Source organism: Temnothorax curvispinosus, unplaced genomic scaffold (genome assembly GCF_003070985.1).
Source record: "Temnothorax curvispinosus isolate PA1 unplaced genomic scaffold, ASM307098v1 QBEX01009183.1, whole genome shotgun sequence".
Lineage (NCBI taxonomy): Eukaryota > Metazoa > Arthropoda > Insecta > Hymenoptera > Formicidae > Temnothorax > Temnothorax curvispinosus.
This window is the reverse complement of record NW_020218963.1, coordinates 84,241-105,408: the sequence shown is the minus strand read 5'-3', so window position 1 is coordinate 105,408 and position 21,168 is coordinate 84,241. Positions and strand designations below refer to the sequence as shown.

The window sequence follows — 21,168 nt, the reverse complement described above, 5'->3', positions numbered from 1 at the left end:
CCGGAACACGCCGAAATCTCTCCAACGACAACGTCACGCGTCACGCATGCGTCGGAAGTGCGCAGACGCGGCAGACGCCACCTCGCGGGGGCCAGTCCGATCTGGTCCGATCGCAGAAGTGATCCCGAGGTGTTCACCGATAGTTGGCGGTCGTCCTGGTTTTCACGCGATAAATCCTCATCGTCGCTCCCGACTCCAGGCGGTCCTACGTCCCACGGTTATTGCTGCTCCGTGAAACAGACGTGAGTATTCGCGCGAGAAGCCCGGTTACGGACGGCGAAACCTCGGCCTCGGCAAGTAGGACCCCGGGGGCGCGGAATCTCGAGGGGGGAGCGTCGAAAGCGGGGCCGCGGCCGGTGGCGAGAGAGAAGCGGAGGCGGCGGTGGCGGCGGTCGCGCACAGACGAATGACGGGTTCTAGCAAAATGGCCGTGCGCGATCTACAACAAACGGTCGTTCCGCACGTCGCGGCGTCACATTTGGTACATACGTTTCATCCACACGAGAATCGCGTCGATAATCGCACGCGCGCGCGCGCGTACACGCGACGTCGACGTCAGCGTTCTCGTCTCCGCGACGCTCCGAACGTTGTCGTCATCGTCATCGTCATCGTCGTCGTCGTCGTCGCTGTCGCCGTCGTCGCGGTCGCGATGTCTCAGGGACTCCTCTTTGAGCGTGGCCGAGAGAGAGCGTCCGGACCCGGACCCGTCGTCCGCGTACGACGTATACGCGCGTCGCACGTCACCAGACGCGAATTGATTTTCTCCGCGGACTGGTCTCGCGCCGTGACCACCGTCGCGGCGTCGCGCGTCGGCCGTGCGTCGCAGCAACCAGCAACCTCCTCCGTCGAGGGGCGCATACGATGCACGGTAGACGCGCGAGCTACTTTGACAGACTTGACTCCGATAATGCGCAATCAGCTGTCATCGGGACTCTCTCTGTCTGTCTTTGCCTGTCAATCGAGGACGCACGGAGCGAGCCCGAGACCTCGGGCTCCGAGCTCCAACATCGATCGCCGAATTCGCCGATGCCATTTCATCATTTCCACCGCGTTAATTCGCGCCTCTCTCTCTTTCATCTACTTAATAAATGACGCGATTCGATTCTTTTGTCGAAAAAGATGTCAGCAGTCAAGTTGTCTTTTCTTTTGGTTCGCGGCATCAGATATTCGCGTGTTACAGATAAGCGCGGCAACGTTTCCTAGGAATATCCCGCCGAATATTCCGAGCACGCTCTTCACCAACCTTGAGGCGGCCTACCGTTATAGCGCAATCGGAGCACCTGCCGATACCTTCGGCGAAGCCGGTCAACGCTTCTTTTCGGATTACGCGACTCCTGGACGCGCCCTACGCTGATCGTTACCCTCCCTGCGACGTCACATCGCTTGTTTGTCGTATGTCTAACGTGCACGTCTCGTTCGGGGTCGAGAGTGACACCCGCGTACGTTAACTTTCCAGGTGTCGTCACTCCCTCGTGCGATCGCGTCTCCTGAGTCCTGTTATAAGACCGACGGCGACGCGTCCGCATCGGATGGGAAAAAAATGAGCCCGGGTTTCATGATCCTCTGGATAGAATCGCGCGAAGCGATGCCACGCGCTCGGCGATCTCTCGGTCTCGGGGCCTCCTTGCTAGTCGCTTCCGCGTTGGCCCCGCGACTGCGCCGCGCCGCGCCGCGCCGAGAGTCTCGGTCTCTTGCCTACGTGCGCGACACACGGATAACGAAACGCGTCCCTCCGCCAGATTCTTGACAAATGAATCGCGCACAGTCGTACCGATTAAAATCGCGATCGTCCCGCGGATAAGAGATCCGACCGCCCAGATACCGTCGACGTTCGCACGTTAATTAGTCGCGAGTCCCGAGGATTCGAAGCTCTCTAAATCACCAAGTGGGAAACGTAATCTCTCTCTCTCTCTCTCTTTCTCGATTTTGTTTTAACTTGACAGGGCGATTGGAAGTAGCTTTTTAATATATTGATTAGATAGTCGCAAAGTAGATCACACGTTTCATCAGTAATCCACGCGATGACAATCGTATACGTATGTTTTGTAACGAGTTTTTATTAGGTTTTTAGTTTTATTAGCTGCACATCTCTCTTCCGAAGCTTCGTCGAGGACGACGCGACGACGACGTCGCGCGATTCAGATAGATCGTTGGGAGCGGTCGAGCAACGGTCTCAACCAGTCGACGAGTCCCTGATGCGGATAGTCGATTCCGGCGTTTAATATGCAAGTCGCTTAATCGGGAGAAGCGCACGGTGCCGCAGATAGAGCGTGTAGGAGCGCGAGGTCAGTCAAGTCGGCAGTCACTCACTCTGGACCGATGATCCCGGAAACGTAATTGTTATGAAGCGAACGAGCCAGCGGAGGATCGATCGCCGACGGTGTATAGAGAGAGAGAGAGAGAGAGAGAGCGCGTGGCTGCGATAAGACGTTACGACACCGCCTCGTGGATTAGCTCGTGTTATTATACCGAGATCTTTATTGAGCAGCTGTAAGACCCTTGCACAAAGCTAGAAAGGAGCCTCCGACATTAAGTATCGCGGCAGAGTGCAGACTCGCCGTGCGCGAGACATTGGGAAATCAAAGCTATCAAAGTCGAAAAAAACACGTCTTTGGGCTAATGACTTTTTCGACAGTTTCTTAAATCGTTAACGTACTATAAATTTGTGCTGTCCACAGAAAGCATTCAATGCAGGAAGATTATTATTGTTCTGCATAGGTCTCTTACTTTTAGATACCTCGAGGAGAGCCTTGACCGCCTAGGGTTGAATGGGCGAGCGAATCTCTGAAAGGAATTCCCTCTTCTCGCCGCGGTAATGCGCATTATCGTGCCGTTGCTCGGCAAGGGCATTGTAAATTATGCATATCCTCCGCTTACGCGCGGTACTTTCGACTTTTCACGGCAAGTTGCGGCCGCGTGCATTTACGCGCGGCGGCCAAGATCCAGTTTCTCGAGCCGAGTATCGTGCTCCTTGGTTGACTAGCCTGTCGCCCCATTCATATTCCGTGCGTGCGTTCGCCGAAGCGAGAGGTACATTCTTACGTTTATTACTCTTTCTTCTTTCTTATTTCGCCACGCGTTCTCCATTTCCTGCTCTGTAATCCTCCACATTTCTCTCTGTCTAGTCACCTCGTCAGTCATTTATACTATATACAATACACATATATATGTTGTAGTCAATTGTAGTGTGTCGATAGGTGGACCGGGTGGACCCGTCCCGCGACCTTCCTCGGCGAGTGTCCCACGCAAATGCACGTCGACTGCTTTTTAACGACGTTACGCCGGCGTTACGAGGTGGAAAGAGGCCGTTATGAATATTTAAATGCATCGCAAGGCGAAAATATACGCTCGACGCTCGACCGCCAGGGTGGGCGTGCTGTGCCGTGTCGGTTTATCGATCACGGCGCATCGCGGCGATAACCCGCGCGTCGTGGAAGCGTCGCGACGACGCTGCGCCCGCGCGCCCTTTACGACTGTCAAGGTCCTTCCTCCTAATCGTTTTCTCGTTGGGATTAGCGATTTGTACTATCGGCTCTCTACTCTCTGTTTATGTTCTGTCCAAGACAACCGGTATTTTTAAAAAATCCATCATTTATTACTGTCGATTATCCGTGCAATCAAGTTGAGTCATGGAGTCGATACTCTAATAAATACTGTGTTATAATCGTATTATCGAGCCCTGCCTCGAATATATTTTTTGAGAGTGGATATATTGTCAATACAAATGTGATGGACATACGCAAATTTTCTTACAAACAGGCTCGTATAATGTACTACAGTTTTTTGCAAACATTCGACGCAGCGAAATTACACAGCTTTCTCTCCCCCTGCCATGTGTATCGATTTTCGTTTCGCAACTCGACAGGAAATTGCGTATTTAATTTTCAACGTTCACGCGAGGGGGGTAATGATCGGCATGCGACGCGACGGCGTGATTTAACGCAGGCATAACGTGCATCGTTTCTGCGACGTTAAATTTGATATTTGTCGACGCCCTCGCGGTTCCAGGTAAAAATCGACCGCGCGCGTACCCGCAACCCGTTTATTATCGCCACGTCAGCGTCGTGATTTCGAGCTTCACTTTTCAAGCCGCCTTTCCCTTTCGTGCGACGCCTGGTGAAAAAGTACTATCGATCCGGCGAACGCGCGCCGCTGAGAGCTGAGAGCTGAGAGCTTCGAGTCCCAAGCTCGGCCGCGAAACCGCCGCTTTCCGTGCGCGCGACGTAAGCTCGCAAAGTGGTTCCCGCGGCGAGAGCGGGCAAGACCCGCATCGGGTTTCTCTCTCCCGCGCGACGATGGAAAGTAAAATAAACCACGACATTGATTTCAGGCGTATTGTGTGTGCGCGCGCGCGCGCGCGTTATATTATATATACCCGCGGAAACAATTCGGCACGGTCGGCTCTCACGAGGCTCTCCGCCGCCGCTTTAGCTTCTTTCCCCGTAATAGAAAAATACGACTACTGCTAACGCGTTTTGCGGTAGACGGGAATGAAGCGGGTAAAAAATGTACCTCGCGTACGTCTCTGAAATAATTTTGTATGCAAAGAAGGACAAGTATTATCCGCCAAGTATCTCTGTCACGTAATATATCGCTTCGTTACTGTTGACATATTGAATAAGGCTATTTCTAGTAAAAAATTTTTCTCTTTCCTGAAATAAAATTATCTCAAGGGGGAAACGGGATATATATATACATTTCTCTTTCTATTGGATTATTAAAAGTATACTAAATTTTTATTCCACGTTCAACGTGCTCTATTAAACGTGAATAAAAGCAACGTAAAGATGTAGATGTATTCTTAATAGTGACGTGTGTAATTTTTTGTCACAGGCAATACCGATGGCGCGGGCGGGGCACTGAGATCATTGAGAGGTGACTGGAAGATCTAGTCGCGCTCCACGGAATCCACCATCGAGGTATCCAGCCAGGTCACACACGAGGATCATGAAAATGGTGCTGTCTCAACGTCAGAGGGAGGAGTTGTAAGTTGACCTACCGCGTACATCATAAAATACTGCCGCGTTGCATGTTTCCCATCCCGACGTTTATACGCTTAACGGCTTCCCTCAGCTACGAAGCTCCTATCTCTTTCTTTACGAGTTGTAGGGGTTGATACACGCGAACGCGTATAGTCCGGGGAACGGATCAATCGAGGAAATACACAAGGTTTCCCCTCGTATCTCGCGCACCACCTATGCTAAAGTTCTCTCTCGCAACAATAGTTGCAATCTTTTCTTTATATTCTGCGAGGAATAGAGTTGTCATTCATGAAAAAGCTTCACAAATGCATTCCTAGACGTTCAGGTAACTATATTAATAAGCTTTCGAATTATCTTTGTACTCAATTTCAATTTATTGAAATTATTGACGTCGCGTCGTTGTGCTGTTATTAAAATTTTTACAAACTTTCATTAGAAAACGCAATACATTCTAGGTACATGCTGTAATATGGCAATCTTTTGAGCTACCTTGGCATCGTTAATTGGCATTGAGCCGTGAGCCTTAATGAGCTAACTATGTACGTGGTTTATTACATTTTGCATAATCGTGGGCGCATGAAGATGTGAGAGTTGCATAGGAGTCGCTCTTGAATTTTCTCATGCCTGCAAGCCTTCGATTTCACATATAGAGAAGTTAGAAGGCCCGGCGTAGATGACTAGATGAGTCACTCGCGCAAGCAAATAACGATCTCCGAGAGTCGAGAGTTCTTCAGCTCGTCGAGCATTCGCTCCGTGTGACTGTGTTTCCTGTTCGAGTGCTGTCGCGCGTATTATATACACGCGGGAGAATCGAACGTCGCCAATCGTCGCCATTATCTCGCCACGTCCCAATTCCTGCTTATCTTTCAATGAAACGCGTGTTTTTGCGTCACCGGTTATTTCTCTTCTCGTCCCCAATCGTCCTCAGGACGATATTAAGGCAGTCGAATCTCGTTTTCCTTCCGGCAAGACTTTTAATCTTGAAGAGCATGTCCGAAATATGTTTGCAATAAATAATAACTTTTGTTTCAGATATCCAAAAAGTATATTTTCGGATCGTATTAGGACCGGAATTCCTCGATACTTTTCTCTTTTTTCTTTTCATGGCTCAAGTATTGGAATTTCCATGAAAATCTCTCACTCGGATTGAACTCTTGGATTATTTAAGCAAAACTGTTTATAATTAGGTCCTCGGTTTTGTTTCGTCCTTCTCGTGCGCGAGCGACCCGCATGCGACACGGCAACGCGACGTCAAACGAGGACACCGTCGTCGGCATCGATCGTATTCTCGATCTATGCCGAGTACGTCCTATGACGCAAAATCGCTCGTCGATCTCGGGGGCGAGCGGCGGGCATGTGCGGGGAATGGCGGGGCCGGGTGGTGAGGGTGTCTGTCGAGCACGCGCGAACTGCAGGATCGATAACTCCCGCAGAATGAGTCGGCGACGGCGAACCCTCGGAATGAAGCGAGGAAGGGGATGAGAGCTGGTTCTCCGCCTAAGGGAGAGGGCCACTCATCGATTAGCACAGGTGTACCTTTGCGCATCCATGTTGTTTTCCTCCTAAGAACGCCTACCGACCCTCGGGCTGCACATGTGTAATTCTTAGCAAGTGGATGGCGAAACGATCCCTCCGGCGTGCGACTTTCACTTCCGGGCTTCCCGTAAACCTATACAGAGGGTTGAATGAAAGGTCGATTAGCATTTTTAATAGGGGAACTGCCGTCGAAGGTGTCTGTGGTTTCACCATCTGGATAGTCGATATTCCAATAAATATAAATTGGCTCTTTGACCTTTATATCCTCTTGGGCTTTTTTGAGTTTTCTAGTTTTACATTTTTTTTTTCAATATATCATTTTTTTCCGATACCTATATCGTTTTCTTTTATTAATTATAAAATCAAGTTACGTATAGGCACAACATTTTTCTGGTAATTAATAATGCAAAGTATCTGCATGTTTGTGCTCTGAGATTGTTACAAGACGGTTATAAAATTTCTAGGGGCTATACGAGCAAATGTATCCCAAGTGATAAGTCATTTGTGATAACATTTGTGAAATTAAAGTTGATCATGTAATATATATATCATGCAGTTGCAGATGAGGAGAGTCAATTCGATGTAGACGCTTACTCGTGAAGTTTAAACGTGATATGTAGATAACGACGAGATGATTTCACGCTGATGTCAGCGTTTGTTTTATACGCTATAAGGGCCAGACGGAATGAATTACCCTCCGCTTCCTGCATATCCATTTTCACGTATTCACCTTTACGCCGAGGAGCTTAGGATAGTGCCTCAGGACATCGCTCTCTGCACCTCCATCTGCATTCCTGCGGCGAGCCGAAACACAACATATCTCGCACAATTCATCGTGCACTCGCTGCAGAGCGAAAGAGGAGGGGGGGAGGAAAGAATTTCGCGGCTCTGAAGTTCTATTGTACCGTTACGCTCGCCGTCTATCCTTCCGATCTTTGCTTATACGAGAGCACCTCTCGAAACGTGCGGCGGTATCGCCGGTAGCGATCTCGGCCTCTCCTCTCTCGGCTCTATCTTTAATTTATACGATGAACGATGAAAGGCGAGGCGATCGGAGAGTGGAGGAGTTTAATTTCGATTGCTGCAGGTGTTTCTCGCATTTGTTATGCTCGTGTCTTAAACGCGGCGCAAACGACGTGCCTGTCAGCATCCAATTTCCGGAAAACGTTTTGTTTGTCGTCCTTAATGCTGTAAGGACATTTCGCGCTGATATTCTTTTTTTCTTTTTCAAGCGTCACGTCCTAGAATTCTCGCCAATGAGCGACATAAGTGCACTCTCATCATTCCTCACGCGACTATAAGAACGCGCGTACGACATCCGACATCGCGAATGGACCGTGCAGCCTAATGACCATGTATCCTCGTGCGATCGAAGGAAAATTGACGCAAAAGGAGAAGAAACGTCTCTTCCGTGATGCCCCCGTAATAATGCCATTTGCAGACATCAGTGTCGACAGTAAATATCCCAAGCCCACGGTGATAGATATTCTCTGGATCAATCCCGGAATGTTCCCGGAATAAATTTAAAAAACCGATTCTCTCTCTCTCTCTCTCTCTCTCTCTTTCTCTTAGCGTTCGTCGGCGAGTGAATTTCGAATGCCACGGCTTTCGCATGGTTGCTTGCGTACGGACCCCTGGGGCACGCACTTGTACGGAACAACTTACTGATGCGCCGTTACAACGCCTTCGTATTTATAGAACATCTTTTCTCTTTCTCTTTCTCTGTCAGATGCGTGACCTATTGTCACAAGATTGTCCATCGTGTTTGCTGCGTTTTCCCGTGTTCTCACACGAACCTCGGACGTGCAGGTGTCGGTTTACGGATCGCCTTCCGCACTCACGGAGACAATGATCCCTGCCTGCCTGCTTGCCTAGCTCAAAACATTATTTTCCACTTTTGTACCTGCGGCAACGCACACATACCCACATACCTGCCGCCTGCGGATGTCCCGCGTGAGCAAATGCAGAATTTCTCACACTGTTAAGCGCCCCTATGAATTTACCTCTGTCATTATCCACGTTAGCCTCTTTTTAGTTTTCCGTGAATTAGTGCGTAATTAGCCGCCGTGAATCACAATATAACGTTTGTAGAACTCCACGTTACGACGTTCTATTCCAAGTTGATTGTACACTGGAAGGCAATTAGCAGCGAATGAATCTTTTTTTTTTCCAAGAGATTATTGACACATGTCGATTCTTTTTTTCTTTACGATACTTGGAATTATCTTCCATTGTCGGAGCTACTAGTCTTGGACTGAACTATATCCATATTCCACAGGTTTACTTATTATCATTCCTTTACATTCCTTTATTGTGTAAATAAACTTTCAATTTGCCTTGATATCAGCTGACGACAGATAAGCCTACCGGTCTGTTTTTACACGAACTTAAGTGTTTCTACAATCAGTCTCGCAATCAGTATTGCGCATTCAAATTACACTATACAACATTATAAATTAAAACTTGGTTTGTTGTTGATCGTTGAGATAAAATTTTATTTAATTTTTATTTTATTATTTATGCGTGTTGTGCGAATTTTTGCTTTTACAGTATAAAATTCAATACGCGCGCACAGATATGTCAATGAATCATTTTTATTATCTGCATGCTTTGTACTCTCAACAAATGTCGAATCGCGTTGTGGAATTTGAATGACGTTTCTCCATTCATTGAAGCGAATGTCAAATCGGCACGTTGCAGCGGCGGCTAATAGCGGAAGCGGCCAGCACGTTCAGCTTTCTGCCGAGACAAAGCGGTCTCGTTTTCTTTCCTTTTTTTTTTTCAATTACGCATCCAGCGAGTTGCTCCTACGCGCCACGTGTTAGCCGTGCAAAACAGAAATCGCGCGAGGCATCGCGAACGATAATTTACCGTCACGTGGAGTAGTCAGGTGGATAGAGACGAACGGCCGACTCGGGGCCTTTCACCCTGGCACAAGTTTGCCCGACTTTCAATCTCTTTCCCACGTATCCAACCTGCCTCACGGCCTCCCCCTTCCCCATCCATTGTGTCGGATCGCAGGTATACGGCATTTTATCTTTATCTCCGCGTCATAAACAGGCGGCTGCGGTCGACGCCAACGCGGAACAATCGGCGATTAAAGCTATCACCTAACACTCACGTCTTCTCCGTCTTATCCTCTCCTATAGTCCTGTTGTGATACCCTTTTACTTTGCAAGAAAGCGTATACGGCTATAAGCAAACAAGAAAGTTGGAAGAAAATCATCTAAAATTTCCTCGAATATTATTTATGCAAAATTAATAAAGAGATAGAGCCTGCCATTTTTCTGCCTGCCAAGTTTCTGCGTTGGTCGTAAAAAGAACGAATTGACGCTTCTAGAAATAAGGCGATCGCGGATTACCTTAGCACGAACGGCTATCAAGATGCATTGGAGGCATTCAAGAAGGAAGCCGATATGCCGGGAGAGGTGGAGAGGAAGTACGGAGGCCTCTTGGAGAAGAAGTGGACCTCGGTCATACGGTTGCAGAAGAAGGTAAAGCCCCTTCTTTTTGACAGATATATTTTCTCTGGACTCTCGATTCTCCATAGTGTGTTGCGTGCACAGAAGAATTCAACGGTATATTATGTGTCAGCTAAGTGATTATTTGTACGCACTCGCGCTGTAACGCGTTATAGGTAATGGAACTGGAATCTAAACTCTCCGAGGCCGAGAAGGAGTTTATAGAAGGCGCGCCAACGCGCGGCAAGAGATCGCCGTCTGAATGGATACCGAGGCCGCCGGAGAAGTTCAGTCTGTCCGGACACAGAGCCCCTATCAATAGAGTTATTTTCCACCCGGTTTTTAGTCTCGTAGTATCCGCCAGCGAAGATGCTACCATTAAGGTGAGAGAGCGACGCGCAAGTAGACAATGTTTGCTTGCTGAATTCGCGCAAGTTTTCAAACTAAAAACACAACTTGCTTCAAGGTATGGGACTTTGAGAGCGGTGACTTTGAGAGAACGCTGAAGGGTCACACCGATAGCGTACAGGACATCGCGTTCGATGCCTCAGGCAAGTTGCTCGCCTCCTGCAGCGCGGACATGTCCATCAAGCTGTGGGATTTCCATCAGTCGTTCGCTTGCGTCAAGACTATGCACGGCCACGACCACAATGTCAACTCGGTCGCGTTTGTGCCGCAGGGTGACTTGGTCGTGAGCGCTTCCAGGGATAAGACTATCAAGATCTGGGAAGTGGCGACGGGCTACTGTGTGAAGACGCTCACCGGACACAGGGAATGGGTGAGAATGGCACGAATCAGCCCGTGCGGCGAGCTCATTGCCAGCTGTTCGAACGATCAGACTGTTCGGGTATGGCACTTGGCGACGAAGGAGACAAAGGTAATCCAGTCAGTCCGGGTTCTCGCCTCCTTTTCAGACCAGTCCAACGTTCATTCGTAACGTTCGAAATCGTTTGGACGTGTCCATAGGTTGAGTTCAGGGATCACGAGCACGTGGTGGAGTGCATCGCATGGGCGCCGGAGAACGCGAGGGCGTCGATCAACGCGGCGGCCGGGGCGGACAACAAGGGCGCGCACGAAGGGCCCTTCCTCGCTTCCGGTTCACGGGACAAGATGATCCGCGTGTGGGACGTCGGCGCCGGGGTGTGTCTCTTCACCCTCGTCGGGCACGACAACTGGGTGCGATGCATCGTCTTCCATCCTGGCGGCAAGTTTATCGTCAGCGCGTCCGACGATAAGACGCTGCGAGTCTGGGACACGCGCAATAAGCGAGTGATGAAGACCCTCGAAGCACATCTTCACTTCTGCACTTCTGTCGGTTCGTACACGTGTTCCTTTCACTTTTCTTCCACGTGACGCAACGTTTCCCCACAGTTTCATTGAATTATTAGACGCGGCCTGTCAATTTATTTGTCATATACATACCTATATGTTTTATTCGTTGACGACAGATTTCCACAAGAACCATCCTTACGTGGTCACCGGGAGCGTCGATCAAACGGTGAAGATTTGGGAGTGCCGCTAGTCACCGAATTTTAGATTTTTTTTCCCGTCAGACGTCGTGTGCGGAAGCGAACGGAAGTAATAAAACGAGAAAAAAGACGAACGCGCATCCATTTTAATGGAATCGGCCGGAAGAGTAAGCTGCTACAAAAGCTATCGTACATATGCTATTAATATTAATATTATTATTATTATACATAAACACACATAAACACGTATGGTTAAGAGCTCTTTAATTAATTTATAAAATAAAGTATAATTAGTAATTATATTATAAAATACATCGTTTTACGGCAATGAACTGCACACTATTCGAGGAGAGTGAATCGAGAAAAACGGTCACGAGGATCAAACGATCGAGAGGACGCTCCCACGAGTTCTCATTACGGATCACCTACGGGACGTGGGGTCACTAATGCCATATACAATTACAAGAGTTGAATTCCTTTAGGTAGTTGTGCACGTGTAGTAGGCATTATATTCTGTACATATACATACATACACGTGTCTTTACTCGCAGCGCGAAAATTCAATGTCGTTGATGAGTATAACTCGCCTTTGATTTACTCTTACTCTCTTCGCCTGCTTATGCAATGTATCCGTTAAAGTATTAGTTACCAGCTGGTCGTATACACACGTACACACGCAAAGAGAAGAAGATGGTCCTCCTCGATTATGACCCTTGCGTAAGAACACGTCGAATCTCTTTTACTTTCTGTCGGCAGTGGCGAAAATTTCGGCTGTGGCGTCACCACCGCGCAACTACGATGAAAACTACGTCGTTGTCACTTGTAGTATTGGTCGCGCGCTCTCCTCGAGAGTTGTTGAGAGAACGAAAGATGTTGCTCCTTCTTTACTCATATATTATATATATTATATATAAATATATATAAGCATATTACACGCAGCACACACACACACACACACACACACACACGTATAGACGCGCAGTGTCTTTGTACCATACAAAGTATCAAGTGTTAATGATCGTCTAATGTCGGCTCACGTATGTTGTGAATTGTTATCACATTTGCCGCATTAATAAACATCTGTTTTTCTGGGACACGTAACATAACGTCACAAGTGATGAAAATCACACAAGTGATGACATAATAATACATGAACAAAAGTGACATGACAACGCAAAAATCGTCTCAATCGCAAACGAATATATTGTTACGCGTCTGTCGGCGTAGATCGCATTCTCTTGAAACGACTACTTGCCCCTTTGGAATTGGATTTACATATGTGTATGTATAAATCTGAATCTGTGAATCGCTCTCCGAATCGAGAGATGTCAATCGAAATGTCTCATTTATTTCTGAATGAGGCACGGAGAGTCGGGGAATCGCCTGACGAGATTTGAAAATACCTGGACCGTAGAATGATGAAAAGTGGATTTGCTCGCCACATGCTTGACGTTACAATCACCTTGCATAACGATGGGCAGCCGAATCTAGAGAATGCGACTGAGACTCGAGCGTCCGAGTGGAGCCGACGAGAGAGGAGACTCGTGAGGCGTAACGTGTGAAAGTTTTTAGAAGCGCGTAGTTTATTGCGTGGGTTTCCATTGAGAGAAGGTAGTACTAGTTTTATCGTTTAGTTCCAACTAGTATATAGTAACGGTAGCGTACAGACGATAGATAAGGAAGATGAGGATGAGATAAACTTTGGGGAGAACTGCTAATTTAACGATTGATCGACACACACATACACACTCATACAAGAGGCAAAGCGTCCGACTTTACAGGCATTCGAATAAGAAGGGACATTCGCACACGTATATAAAACGTGTAATCCGCAAGAAAGAGCAGGAATCCGTAATCGATAATCGCTTAATTAAGGATGATTTTTCCAACGCGATACACTTGTTTACCGACCGCTACTTTCTCCTACTGTTCATTCAGCCGAATATAAGACAAATCCATCTCCTCCTCCCCCCGCCCGAGAAGAGAAGAGATACCCCTCAATTTAATGTGGTACTAAATTATTTTGGTGAATAATAAACAGAGTTGTCACTGAAATCGTTATATGTATGCTGCGCAAGTATCATCACACCTACACGATTCGTATCTTTATCTCGGAACGGCATAATTTTTCTTTTTCTACTTAAATAATCCGTTTTTCTATGGTTCCGTTGTATGTACCCTACGCTAGAATATCCGTAGTCTCGATCAGAGCGGTAGGCTTAAGGCCTTAAGGAATCCCTCCTCCTCTGCAGAACATATTAATCGACACGTGCATGACAGTATTTTATATAGTACAATAGGGCAAAGAGACGTAGCAGCGTAGCATTGTAAGCGAGACGCGCATACCAAACACCCACTGTGCGTGTTTACACGTAGATGATGTAATAAAAAGAAAAAAACCAGATAAAAGAGAAAACACGAAAAGTCATGTTGTAGCGTCGCATGTCATAAGATTCGTCACGATGATTTCTGTTGATTCCGCTTTCTACCTGCTTGAGTAATAATGACAAGTAGATTTACAATAAAGTATTCTTCGTCATTTGTGATACACAGGATTGGCAGACGTTTATTGTGATCCTGAAACGTGCTACGCGTGCTCCTTGTAGGAAACGTTTCACCTATATAGTCTCGTGTAGTTTTACAGAGTGAACGTGGTGACAGTAACATTGACCACTTTCGAGCAATCTAATTTTTATCAAATGTATAATTAAAAGTTGACGATGATTGATAGAGAGAGAGAGAGAGGGGAGACTTGAAAAATCTACGTGTCAAAAAGCTATATTGAAGGAGTACGACGAACTCAACCAATAAAACTTGGAATTATCTTTTTATACAAGATTTAATATAAAAAATGTTGTATTATAAAAAATTATTACACGTGTCGGTAATGAAGGTCGCGCGATGTATCATGATCGGTAATACTACGCGCTTGTTTATCGACGTGGATCAAAGCGCGCGCGCGAGAGCCGTGGCCGGTGGCGTGTGGCATGCTTCCGGTTTCCGGTATACGATCCATTGTTTACGTGAAAAGTGCCTCCGGCCGGTGTCGTGCTGCCTGCTCAGGAATTTTCGGGGTACGTTACACCAGGCGTTTCATCTTTCATCCGATATAAAATCGTTTGCGAGATTTCCTTCAACGAACGATCATCGCGATCTTCGGGCGCGTGATCTTTCACTGCAGACTGCAGACTGCAGACTGCAGATCGGATTTGGCAGGGATGGGTTAGCCGTTCTCGCGTCCGCGTGGCTCTCGAAACGCTCTTCGGTCAAGTTTTATCAAGTACCTCACAACCTCACGGCAAAGTCGGCCAAGTGGAAATGGCGTCGCAGGAACCTATCCCCGCTAGTCTGCCCGACACCCAGAACGCGGATGCTCTGACACAGTCGCAGGGTGTGTCGAGCCAGCAGCCAACGCAACCGGTCGTCTGGGGAAGGCTGTGCGCTCTTTATGCAGCTCTGCCAAGTCTGGGTAAGGATTTTCGCCTTTCGCACCGCGCTTGAAATATGTCTGAAGTCTCTGTGTGTGTGTGTGTGTGTGTGTGTGTGAAAATATGTTTTTTTAGAAATAATTTATAATTTTACTTGTGTTTGTCCAACTTGATTCAGATATGATAAGGGACATTAGTTATACAGTGGGACGCTCCTTGAGCTGCAACATTTGCCTGACTGAAAAAGAGTTGCCTAAGAAATGGCTGAATGTTATGAGCAAGACACATTTCCGCATATACAGGGAGCGTATTGGAGACACGAATGAGACGGTCGTGTTTCTCGAAGATGAGAGCTACAATGGGACTTTTGTCGACCAGAACCTGGTCGGTCGTGGAAACCGCGTCATCATTGGAAATAATTCCGAGATTGCCTTGGTCAAGAATTTCTTCACAGGTACATACACTGCCCGTCAACGTGTTTTTTTTCCTGTGAAAACACAAAAGTTTGGTGACTTTATAACAGAAGTAACCAATGGTGTCTCGACGCTTCTATGTTCCCCCCCCCCCCGCCCTTATCTCAGGAAAGGAATCGTTGACAGACAGTGTACCTGCATCTTGTATCAAACCCATCAAACCTCGATATAAATTACTGATATAATCGAATCGTGTAGATATAATAGAAATTAATCATTTAAATTACAGTTTATACGTTTATGAGTACGAATGTACACGAGAACGGTTGTGAGTTGCCACCAGAACTGAAGCAGACGTACGTGATCGGCCGTAAACTGGGAGCAGGAGCCTGTGGCGAAGTGAGGCTGCTGTTTAACAAGGATGGTTCCGGAATGTTTGCCATGAAAATTATACAGAAAAATTATTTTAGCACTGGGACTGGAAACATTCTCAATAATCCGGCCAACATTAGAAACGAGGTTGAAATATTAAAGAAGCTGAAACATGTAAGTTTAAAGTTTCGAGCATCTCTCATGTCGCTCTTCTAATTTGAATACCACGAAAGTTTCGGATTTTTGTTTCAGCCCTGTATAATTCATTTGGAGGATATTCACGATACGCCCGCAGCCATGTACATTATTCTCGAGTTAATGGAAGGTGGCGAGTTGTTAGATAGAATAAAAAATGAAGATAAACTGTCCGAATCTTGTGCAAAACTGATATTCTATCAAGTTGTACTCGCGGTCCACTATTTGCACAAAGAGGGTATTACCCACAGAGACTTGAAGGTACACGTTAGAACCATTAGCTGAATGTTTCATATGATTATATTATATTGTTATTATTTAATGGATAAATTCTCAACAGCCAGAGAATATACTGCTAAAGGACACGTCGGATAAGCCTTTAGTCAAGGTATCAGATTTCGGCATGTCCAAGTTTGTAGATGCCCACACAATGATGAAAACATTCTGCGGGACTCCCATGTACGTTGCCCCCGAGATTTTGACAACCAATGGACGCAGTTCTTATACAAGTCAAGTGTGTATTTACATGGTCTACGGAGAAATATAATTCTTGATTGCCAAGTTTCAAATTTCCTTAAAATCGCAGCACTAGCTTATCTAGGATGTGATAGATAAGGATCCAATGCAGAATACGAATGGTCTTTACAGAACCGGCAAATTTTGTTTAATCTTTTTTAACAAGTGTTTGCTTTGTTTTTAAAAATGTTTTTTAATCTTTGATAAAATAATTTTACTTGAATACACGGGGCTGTAGGATGTAGAAATTGAACCTGGATCTTTTGCTTTATAGACTACTGTTCTTCCACACTGAGCAGCTATCCAGTACCCCGAGAAATAATTGTAAAAACATATAAAAGAACCTTGCTCCATATTATTGGTATTCTTTCAGGTTGACGTATGGAGTTTGGGAGTGATATTGTACGTCTGTTTGAGCGGCAGGGTCCCTTTTCAAAATGCCACTTTAGTGGAGCAGATTATAGGTGGACGGTATGAATTTCCACGTTCGCTCTTTCAACATGTATCACAAGATGCTACAAACCTGGTGTGTGTAATAACGCCTGTATTTATCAGCTATGATTGTGGCTTTGCACTTGTTAACGGAGATTAACTCCTTGTTCTAGATTAAACGTATGATGACGGTGAATCCGAGGGAACGTATAACAGTGCCCAAGATCTTGCTAAGTTCGTGGTTACGAGACGTGCGGATGCAAACAGAAGTGAATAGATTGCTAACGGGCAATAACATGGACAACGACGAGAATGTGCCACCTTCGAATGTCTGTCACAAACGTCCGCGGCTTATGGTTTGAAAGAAAAGGTGCAGGGTAAAGGAGAATCATTTCGCGAGTAAGATGAGAGGAAACCTAGTGTCCTCTGAACGAGATCTGGCATCTCATTGCTTACAATGTGATACATTGGATGTGTTACCTACTTATTACCTACTTATTAGAAAAGTTTTCATACGGAAAACGGTCTTTCAATAGATTTGATACATATTCAAATATCGGAAACCTTTATAATAAGTAAAATCAGTCTTGCCATATAAATGATGTAATAGTACAACATAATATAGTACAATATAAGGTAAGCATTTATAATAACATACATTCCGTTTAATTACAATTGCAATTGAATATATATTTTTTTTATTAATTCAGACATTAAGAAAACATGAAACAAATAGTAAGATTATTGCTGTGTGATGAAATACTTGGCGCGATATATTCTTTTTTTTTTTTTTTGACATGGCTTAATTTGACGAGTACAGTCAAAGTATTGTACGTATATATTGTGATTTAATTAAACGACAAGAGTACATAAAATAAGAAACGCGCGTATTACAGCACGTGTTGACCGATAAAAAGTGCTACGTTATGATTTAGAATTTTTTATTAGAAAATTTAAGATGTTTCAAGGATAGCAATGTTAATAAAAAGAGATTAAGACTGCCTTATGTTTAATGCGAAATGTACGTGTAGAAAATGTAGGCTTGATTTATCTTGTACATTTAATTATTGTTGCGAGTCCATCATCCGTTACACGCTAACAAAATCGCCCTAGCGTTCACGTATACAAAGGTCTTTATTCAGAGTGGTGGACACTATACAATAAAGGTGAATGTCTCGCGAACTGTATTGTCCTACTCTTTTTGTTATTCCTTTCTGCCGTGCTCTTCGCCGTAGCAGGGATTCGGAAGTGCTGTGTCGAGGTCTGGTTTTTCCTTCTTGGCAAGCCCGGCAAGCAAACGTTTTAGTTGCGCTATTGCTTTTCCCGGATTTAAACCCTATTGGATATATAACACCGTGCGACGAGTAAGATTAAAATCTGGACATTTTATCTCTTTTAAGGGGGATTAAGGGCCGGTTGTTCCAACCTACTGATAAGCTAACTAATGGTTAAATCATGTCCATCTTTGTCTAATGTTAAGGATAAACAAAGATATATATATATGATTTAACTATTAGTTTGTCAACAGGTTGAAACAACCGACCCCAAGATTTTTTTTGTATCGCAGGCGAGTGAAGAATGTCGTAAAAGACTCACCTTTGGACATGTCTTGGTGCAATTGAAGATTGTATGGCATCGATAAACCGAATACAAGTCCCGTAACTTTGCCAGCCTCTCTTTATGCGCCATGTCCCGCGAATCTATCACCCACCTGTATGCCTAGTGATGTAAGCGAATGGACACGTACATGAATAATGAACCTTTGTTATGTTTGTCGTAGAAATGTCGCGTCGTTACCTGCAATAGTACCGCAGGACCCAAGTACTTGTCGCCGAGCCACCAGTAAGGAGGGCATGAATATGTGCAACATGCGCACATTATGCACTCGTACAAGCCGTCGAGCTTGCTTCTGTCCCTTGGGCTTTGCAAAATTTGCCGCATACCGAGGAAGTCGTCCTCACCCGGTCGCTTTAGATACGGATCGATTTTCTGGAATTGTCCCAGGAACTGCTCCATGTCCGGTATTAAGTCTCGAATCACGTACGCGTGCGGTAAAGGATAGATAACCAGCGGCTGCGGAGATTCTTTTGCTTTTCTGAAGATTTTAGGCAATTTCGGGCAATGTTTTACGCGATTTAAAATAAAATTTATCTTGGAAGTAAGCGTCTTATCCCGATGGAGAAGGCTGGGAAAACAATTAAACCCGAATATAAAATTAACGGGATTATTTCAAATTCCAGACCTCCAAGCATCCAAAGTATCCCAAGCATTCGAAATACTACCAGTAACCCAGATATTCAAAATCCCGGATCAAGCTACCAAAGATTGAATATCAAAGTTTTCCAAGGACCAACGTCCGACAAGTCTCTATATTCCTCGTGCCTGATTTGACACCAGGAATCATACGATAGAACGACGAGTTACGTTATGCAGGCCAGAGTGTTCACGCCGTCAATGTTCATCGCGCAACACCCGCAGATCCCCTCGCGACAGGACCTCCGGAAGGATAACGTCGGGTCGTGCTGCGCCTTGATGAACGTTAACACGTCCAGCACCATCGTGCCGCACTTGTTCAGATCCACGCTGAACTGCTGCATGTACGGCTTTACTTGCGGCGTTTCCGGATTCCATCGGTACACACGTACAATTTGTAGCCTCGGCACAACCTTTGCTTCCTGTGAAAGATTAATCCTAATCAACAGCCGCGTCTAAGTGTATGTACATGTATTATATGTGATTTAGGTTTTCTAATTCTTTCCTAAAGTTCGAAAACATCATACTGCAATATGTTGAGTGCAAAAGAACTTGATCGACAATTCAATATATCTAAAGATTTGTTTCTTGTAGCAAAATTGGTTGTACTTGTCTCTCCATTTTTTTTTCTTCTCAACGTCTGATTTTATAACATTTTATTTTATATACAGAAAGTATAACGTTATGCGGCTGCATAAAACTAATCTCTAGGCATTTTAAACTGAGGCTGCCACTCGCTAAAATACAGCGTTTAGCAAAAAGATGCATAGCATGTTGGTGTTCTAGGAACTCGGCGTATCGCACAGAGAAGAGCATCTTTGCGTTTTCCTGCGCGATAGAGAGATCTTTATGCTTTATCTCGAGTGTGGGGTGACTAACTTTCAGAGGCGCTTTACACGCCGCAATAGCCGCGACCTCCGCCGCCACCACCTTGTCCAGCCCAGTCGGAGTCTTCTTGGCCGACGTCGACAATCTCGACCCGCGAATGCGCGCGAGTCCACGCGACCAGAAGCTCGTGGATGCGCTTCCGCTCACAGCAGCGTACATGACCCACCCCCTGTCGAGTGACCTGCCGTTGCTACCGCACAATATTGTCTCGAGGACAGTGTCTTCGTGATGTCACGTCGCGCTATTCCGATCATTACGTCTCGTCGAGTCTATCTCGGACTCGGATTCGTTAAACGTCATCACGCGAACAAAATATCATCGAGCGGACCAACTTCACGCGGACAACCCGCGGCGATTAATGCCATCAATTCGAGACGTCTTTTAATAAAGCCTGCTTTAGACGATATAGAATTTGCAGCGAAATTCAGCGTAGAGTTTATTTAATCATTTTACGTTCCATGCGCTTTGAATTTTTGTGAATAGTTTAATATATATAAATTTTATAAATATGCGCATGTATTCTACAAGTATAATAGATGTGTACAATGTATTCTACACATAAAATGTATTCTTTAATTCGGCGATTATTCATTGAACATGTTGAAATCCTTCTTGGAGGTCGACCGCGGTCGCCGCAAAGTTATTTTCAATCGAACGGGGTAGAGTTTGGATCGATGAAACGTGCGTTACGTTATTTTTCGTAATGCAAACAAGTTACAACAATAGCGATAAGAGTGACGTGTGCGCGGTGACCTTACGGCCGCCAAATAATCTTGAAATAATTTTGTTGACGAACATTTATACGGACTTGTTGCATCGCAACGCGATTATCACATCTGTTCTGCCCAACTTATGGAATAACGTATCAAAGTTATTATTCTCTCAATTCTCTCGAATAACCAGCATCTAGAGATTATTAAATATCCATCAGGCGAGTTGAAATTAAAGAAATAGCGATAGCGTAAAGGAAAGAAAATTGTGCAAGCGTTAGAATCGTTAAATAAGAAACGCGTGCGTTTTGGTCTTTTTTTTTTCCTGTAGATGTTTGTTACAACGTAATAATGATGTAAACGTGAGATCCAGCGATCTCCTCCCGAGATCGTTTAAATCGCCTGTCGAAAGGTTGTCGGGTCATCGCGCGAACGATATGCGAGTTATTACAAATTAACTCCCGCAGAGACACGCAGAGAGCGAGAGATCGAGCGCCGGGCGCCGGGCTGTCG

At 45.5% G+C, this 21,168-nt stretch overlaps 3 protein-coding genes across 3 annotated transcripts; 2 read left to right on the top strand and 1 right to left on the bottom strand.

Annotated features, from left to right (window-relative positions):
• Positions 1–77: 77 nt before the first annotated feature.
• On the top strand, positions 78–14,003 carry LOC112458752 (lissencephaly-1 homolog). Its single transcript, XM_025022527.1, has 7 exons — positions 78–242; positions 4,834–4,985; positions 9,859–10,012; positions 10,156–10,362; positions 10,446–10,856; positions 10,946–11,294; positions 11,428–14,003. Exons 2-7 carry the CDS (start codon positions 4,948–4,950, stop codon positions 11,499–11,501), a joined length of 1,233 nt encoding a protein of 410 aa, XP_024878295.1. The 5' UTR covers positions 78–242; positions 4,834–4,947; the 3' UTR covers positions 11,502–14,003.
• A 338-nt stretch (positions 14,004–14,341) lies between these two features.
• Positions 14,342–17,986, top strand: LOC112458750 (ovarian-specific serine/threonine-protein kinase Lok-like). The gene is made up of 8 exons (XM_025022525.1): positions 14,342–14,522; positions 14,630–14,917; positions 15,055–15,330; positions 15,579–15,835; positions 15,914–16,117; positions 16,197–16,370; positions 16,746–16,898; positions 16,978–17,986. The coding sequence occupies exons 1-8, from the start codon at positions 14,357–14,359 to the stop codon at positions 17,164–17,166; spliced, it is 1,707 nt and encodes a 568-aa protein (XP_024878293.1). The 5' UTR covers positions 14,342–14,356; the 3' UTR covers positions 17,167–17,986.
• Positions 17,584–21,036, bottom strand: LOC112458755 (succinate dehydrogenase [ubiquinone] iron-sulfur subunit-like). Its single transcript, XM_025022531.1, has 5 exons — positions 19,937–21,036; positions 19,229–19,479; positions 18,602–18,899; positions 18,401–18,523; positions 17,584–18,140 (listed from the first exon to the last, which is right to left on the bottom strand). The coding sequence occupies exons 1-5, from the start codon at positions 20,102–20,104 to the stop codon at positions 18,009–18,011; spliced, it is 972 nt and encodes a 323-aa protein (XP_024878299.1). The 5' UTR covers positions 20,105–21,036; the 3' UTR covers positions 17,584–18,008.
• Positions 21,037–21,168: the final 132 nt, after the last annotated feature.

What these genes read in the sequence shown, in the direction of transcription:
- LOC112458752 (XM_025022527.1), top strand. Translation starts at nt 4,948, where the DNA reads ATGAAAATGGTGCTGTCTCAACGTCAGAGGGAGGAGTT. An exon ending in TCATACGGTTGCAGAAGAAG is followed by an intron (nt 10,013 to 10,155) that starts GTAAAGCCCCTT and finishes AACGCGTTATAG; the next exon opens with GTAATGGAACTGGAATCTAA. An exon ending in TGGCGACGAAGGAGACAAAG is followed by an intron (nt 10,857 to 10,945) that starts GTAATCCAGTCA and finishes ACGTGTCCATAG; the next exon opens with GTTGAGTTCAGGGATCACGA.
- LOC112458750 (XM_025022525.1), top strand. Translation starts at nt 14,357, where the DNA reads ATGATCGGTAATACTACGCGCTTGTTTATCGACGTGGATCAAAGCGCG. An exon ending in TTACCCACAGAGACTTGAAG is followed by an intron (nt 16,118 to 16,196) that starts GTACACGTTAGA and finishes AATTCTCAACAG; the next exon opens with CCAGAGAATATACTGCTAAA. An exon ending in CACAAGATGCTACAAACCTG is followed by an intron (nt 16,899 to 16,977) that starts GTGTGTGTAATA and finishes TCCTTGTTCTAG; the next exon opens with ATTAAACGTATGATGACGGT.
- LOC112458755 (XM_025022531.1), bottom strand. Translation starts at nt 20,104, where the DNA reads ATGTACGCTGCTGTGAGCGGAAGCGCATCCACGAGCTTCTGGTCGCGT. An exon ending in CGTGTAAAGCGCCTCTGAAA is followed by an intron (nt 19,480 to 19,936) that starts GTTAGTCACCCC and finishes AATCTTTCACAG; the next exon opens with GAAGCAAAGGTTGTGCCGAG. An exon ending in GTCCTGCGGTACTATTGCAG is followed by an intron (nt 18,524 to 18,601) that starts GTAACGACGCGA and finishes TTACATCACTAG; the next exon opens with GCATACAGGTGGGTGATAGA.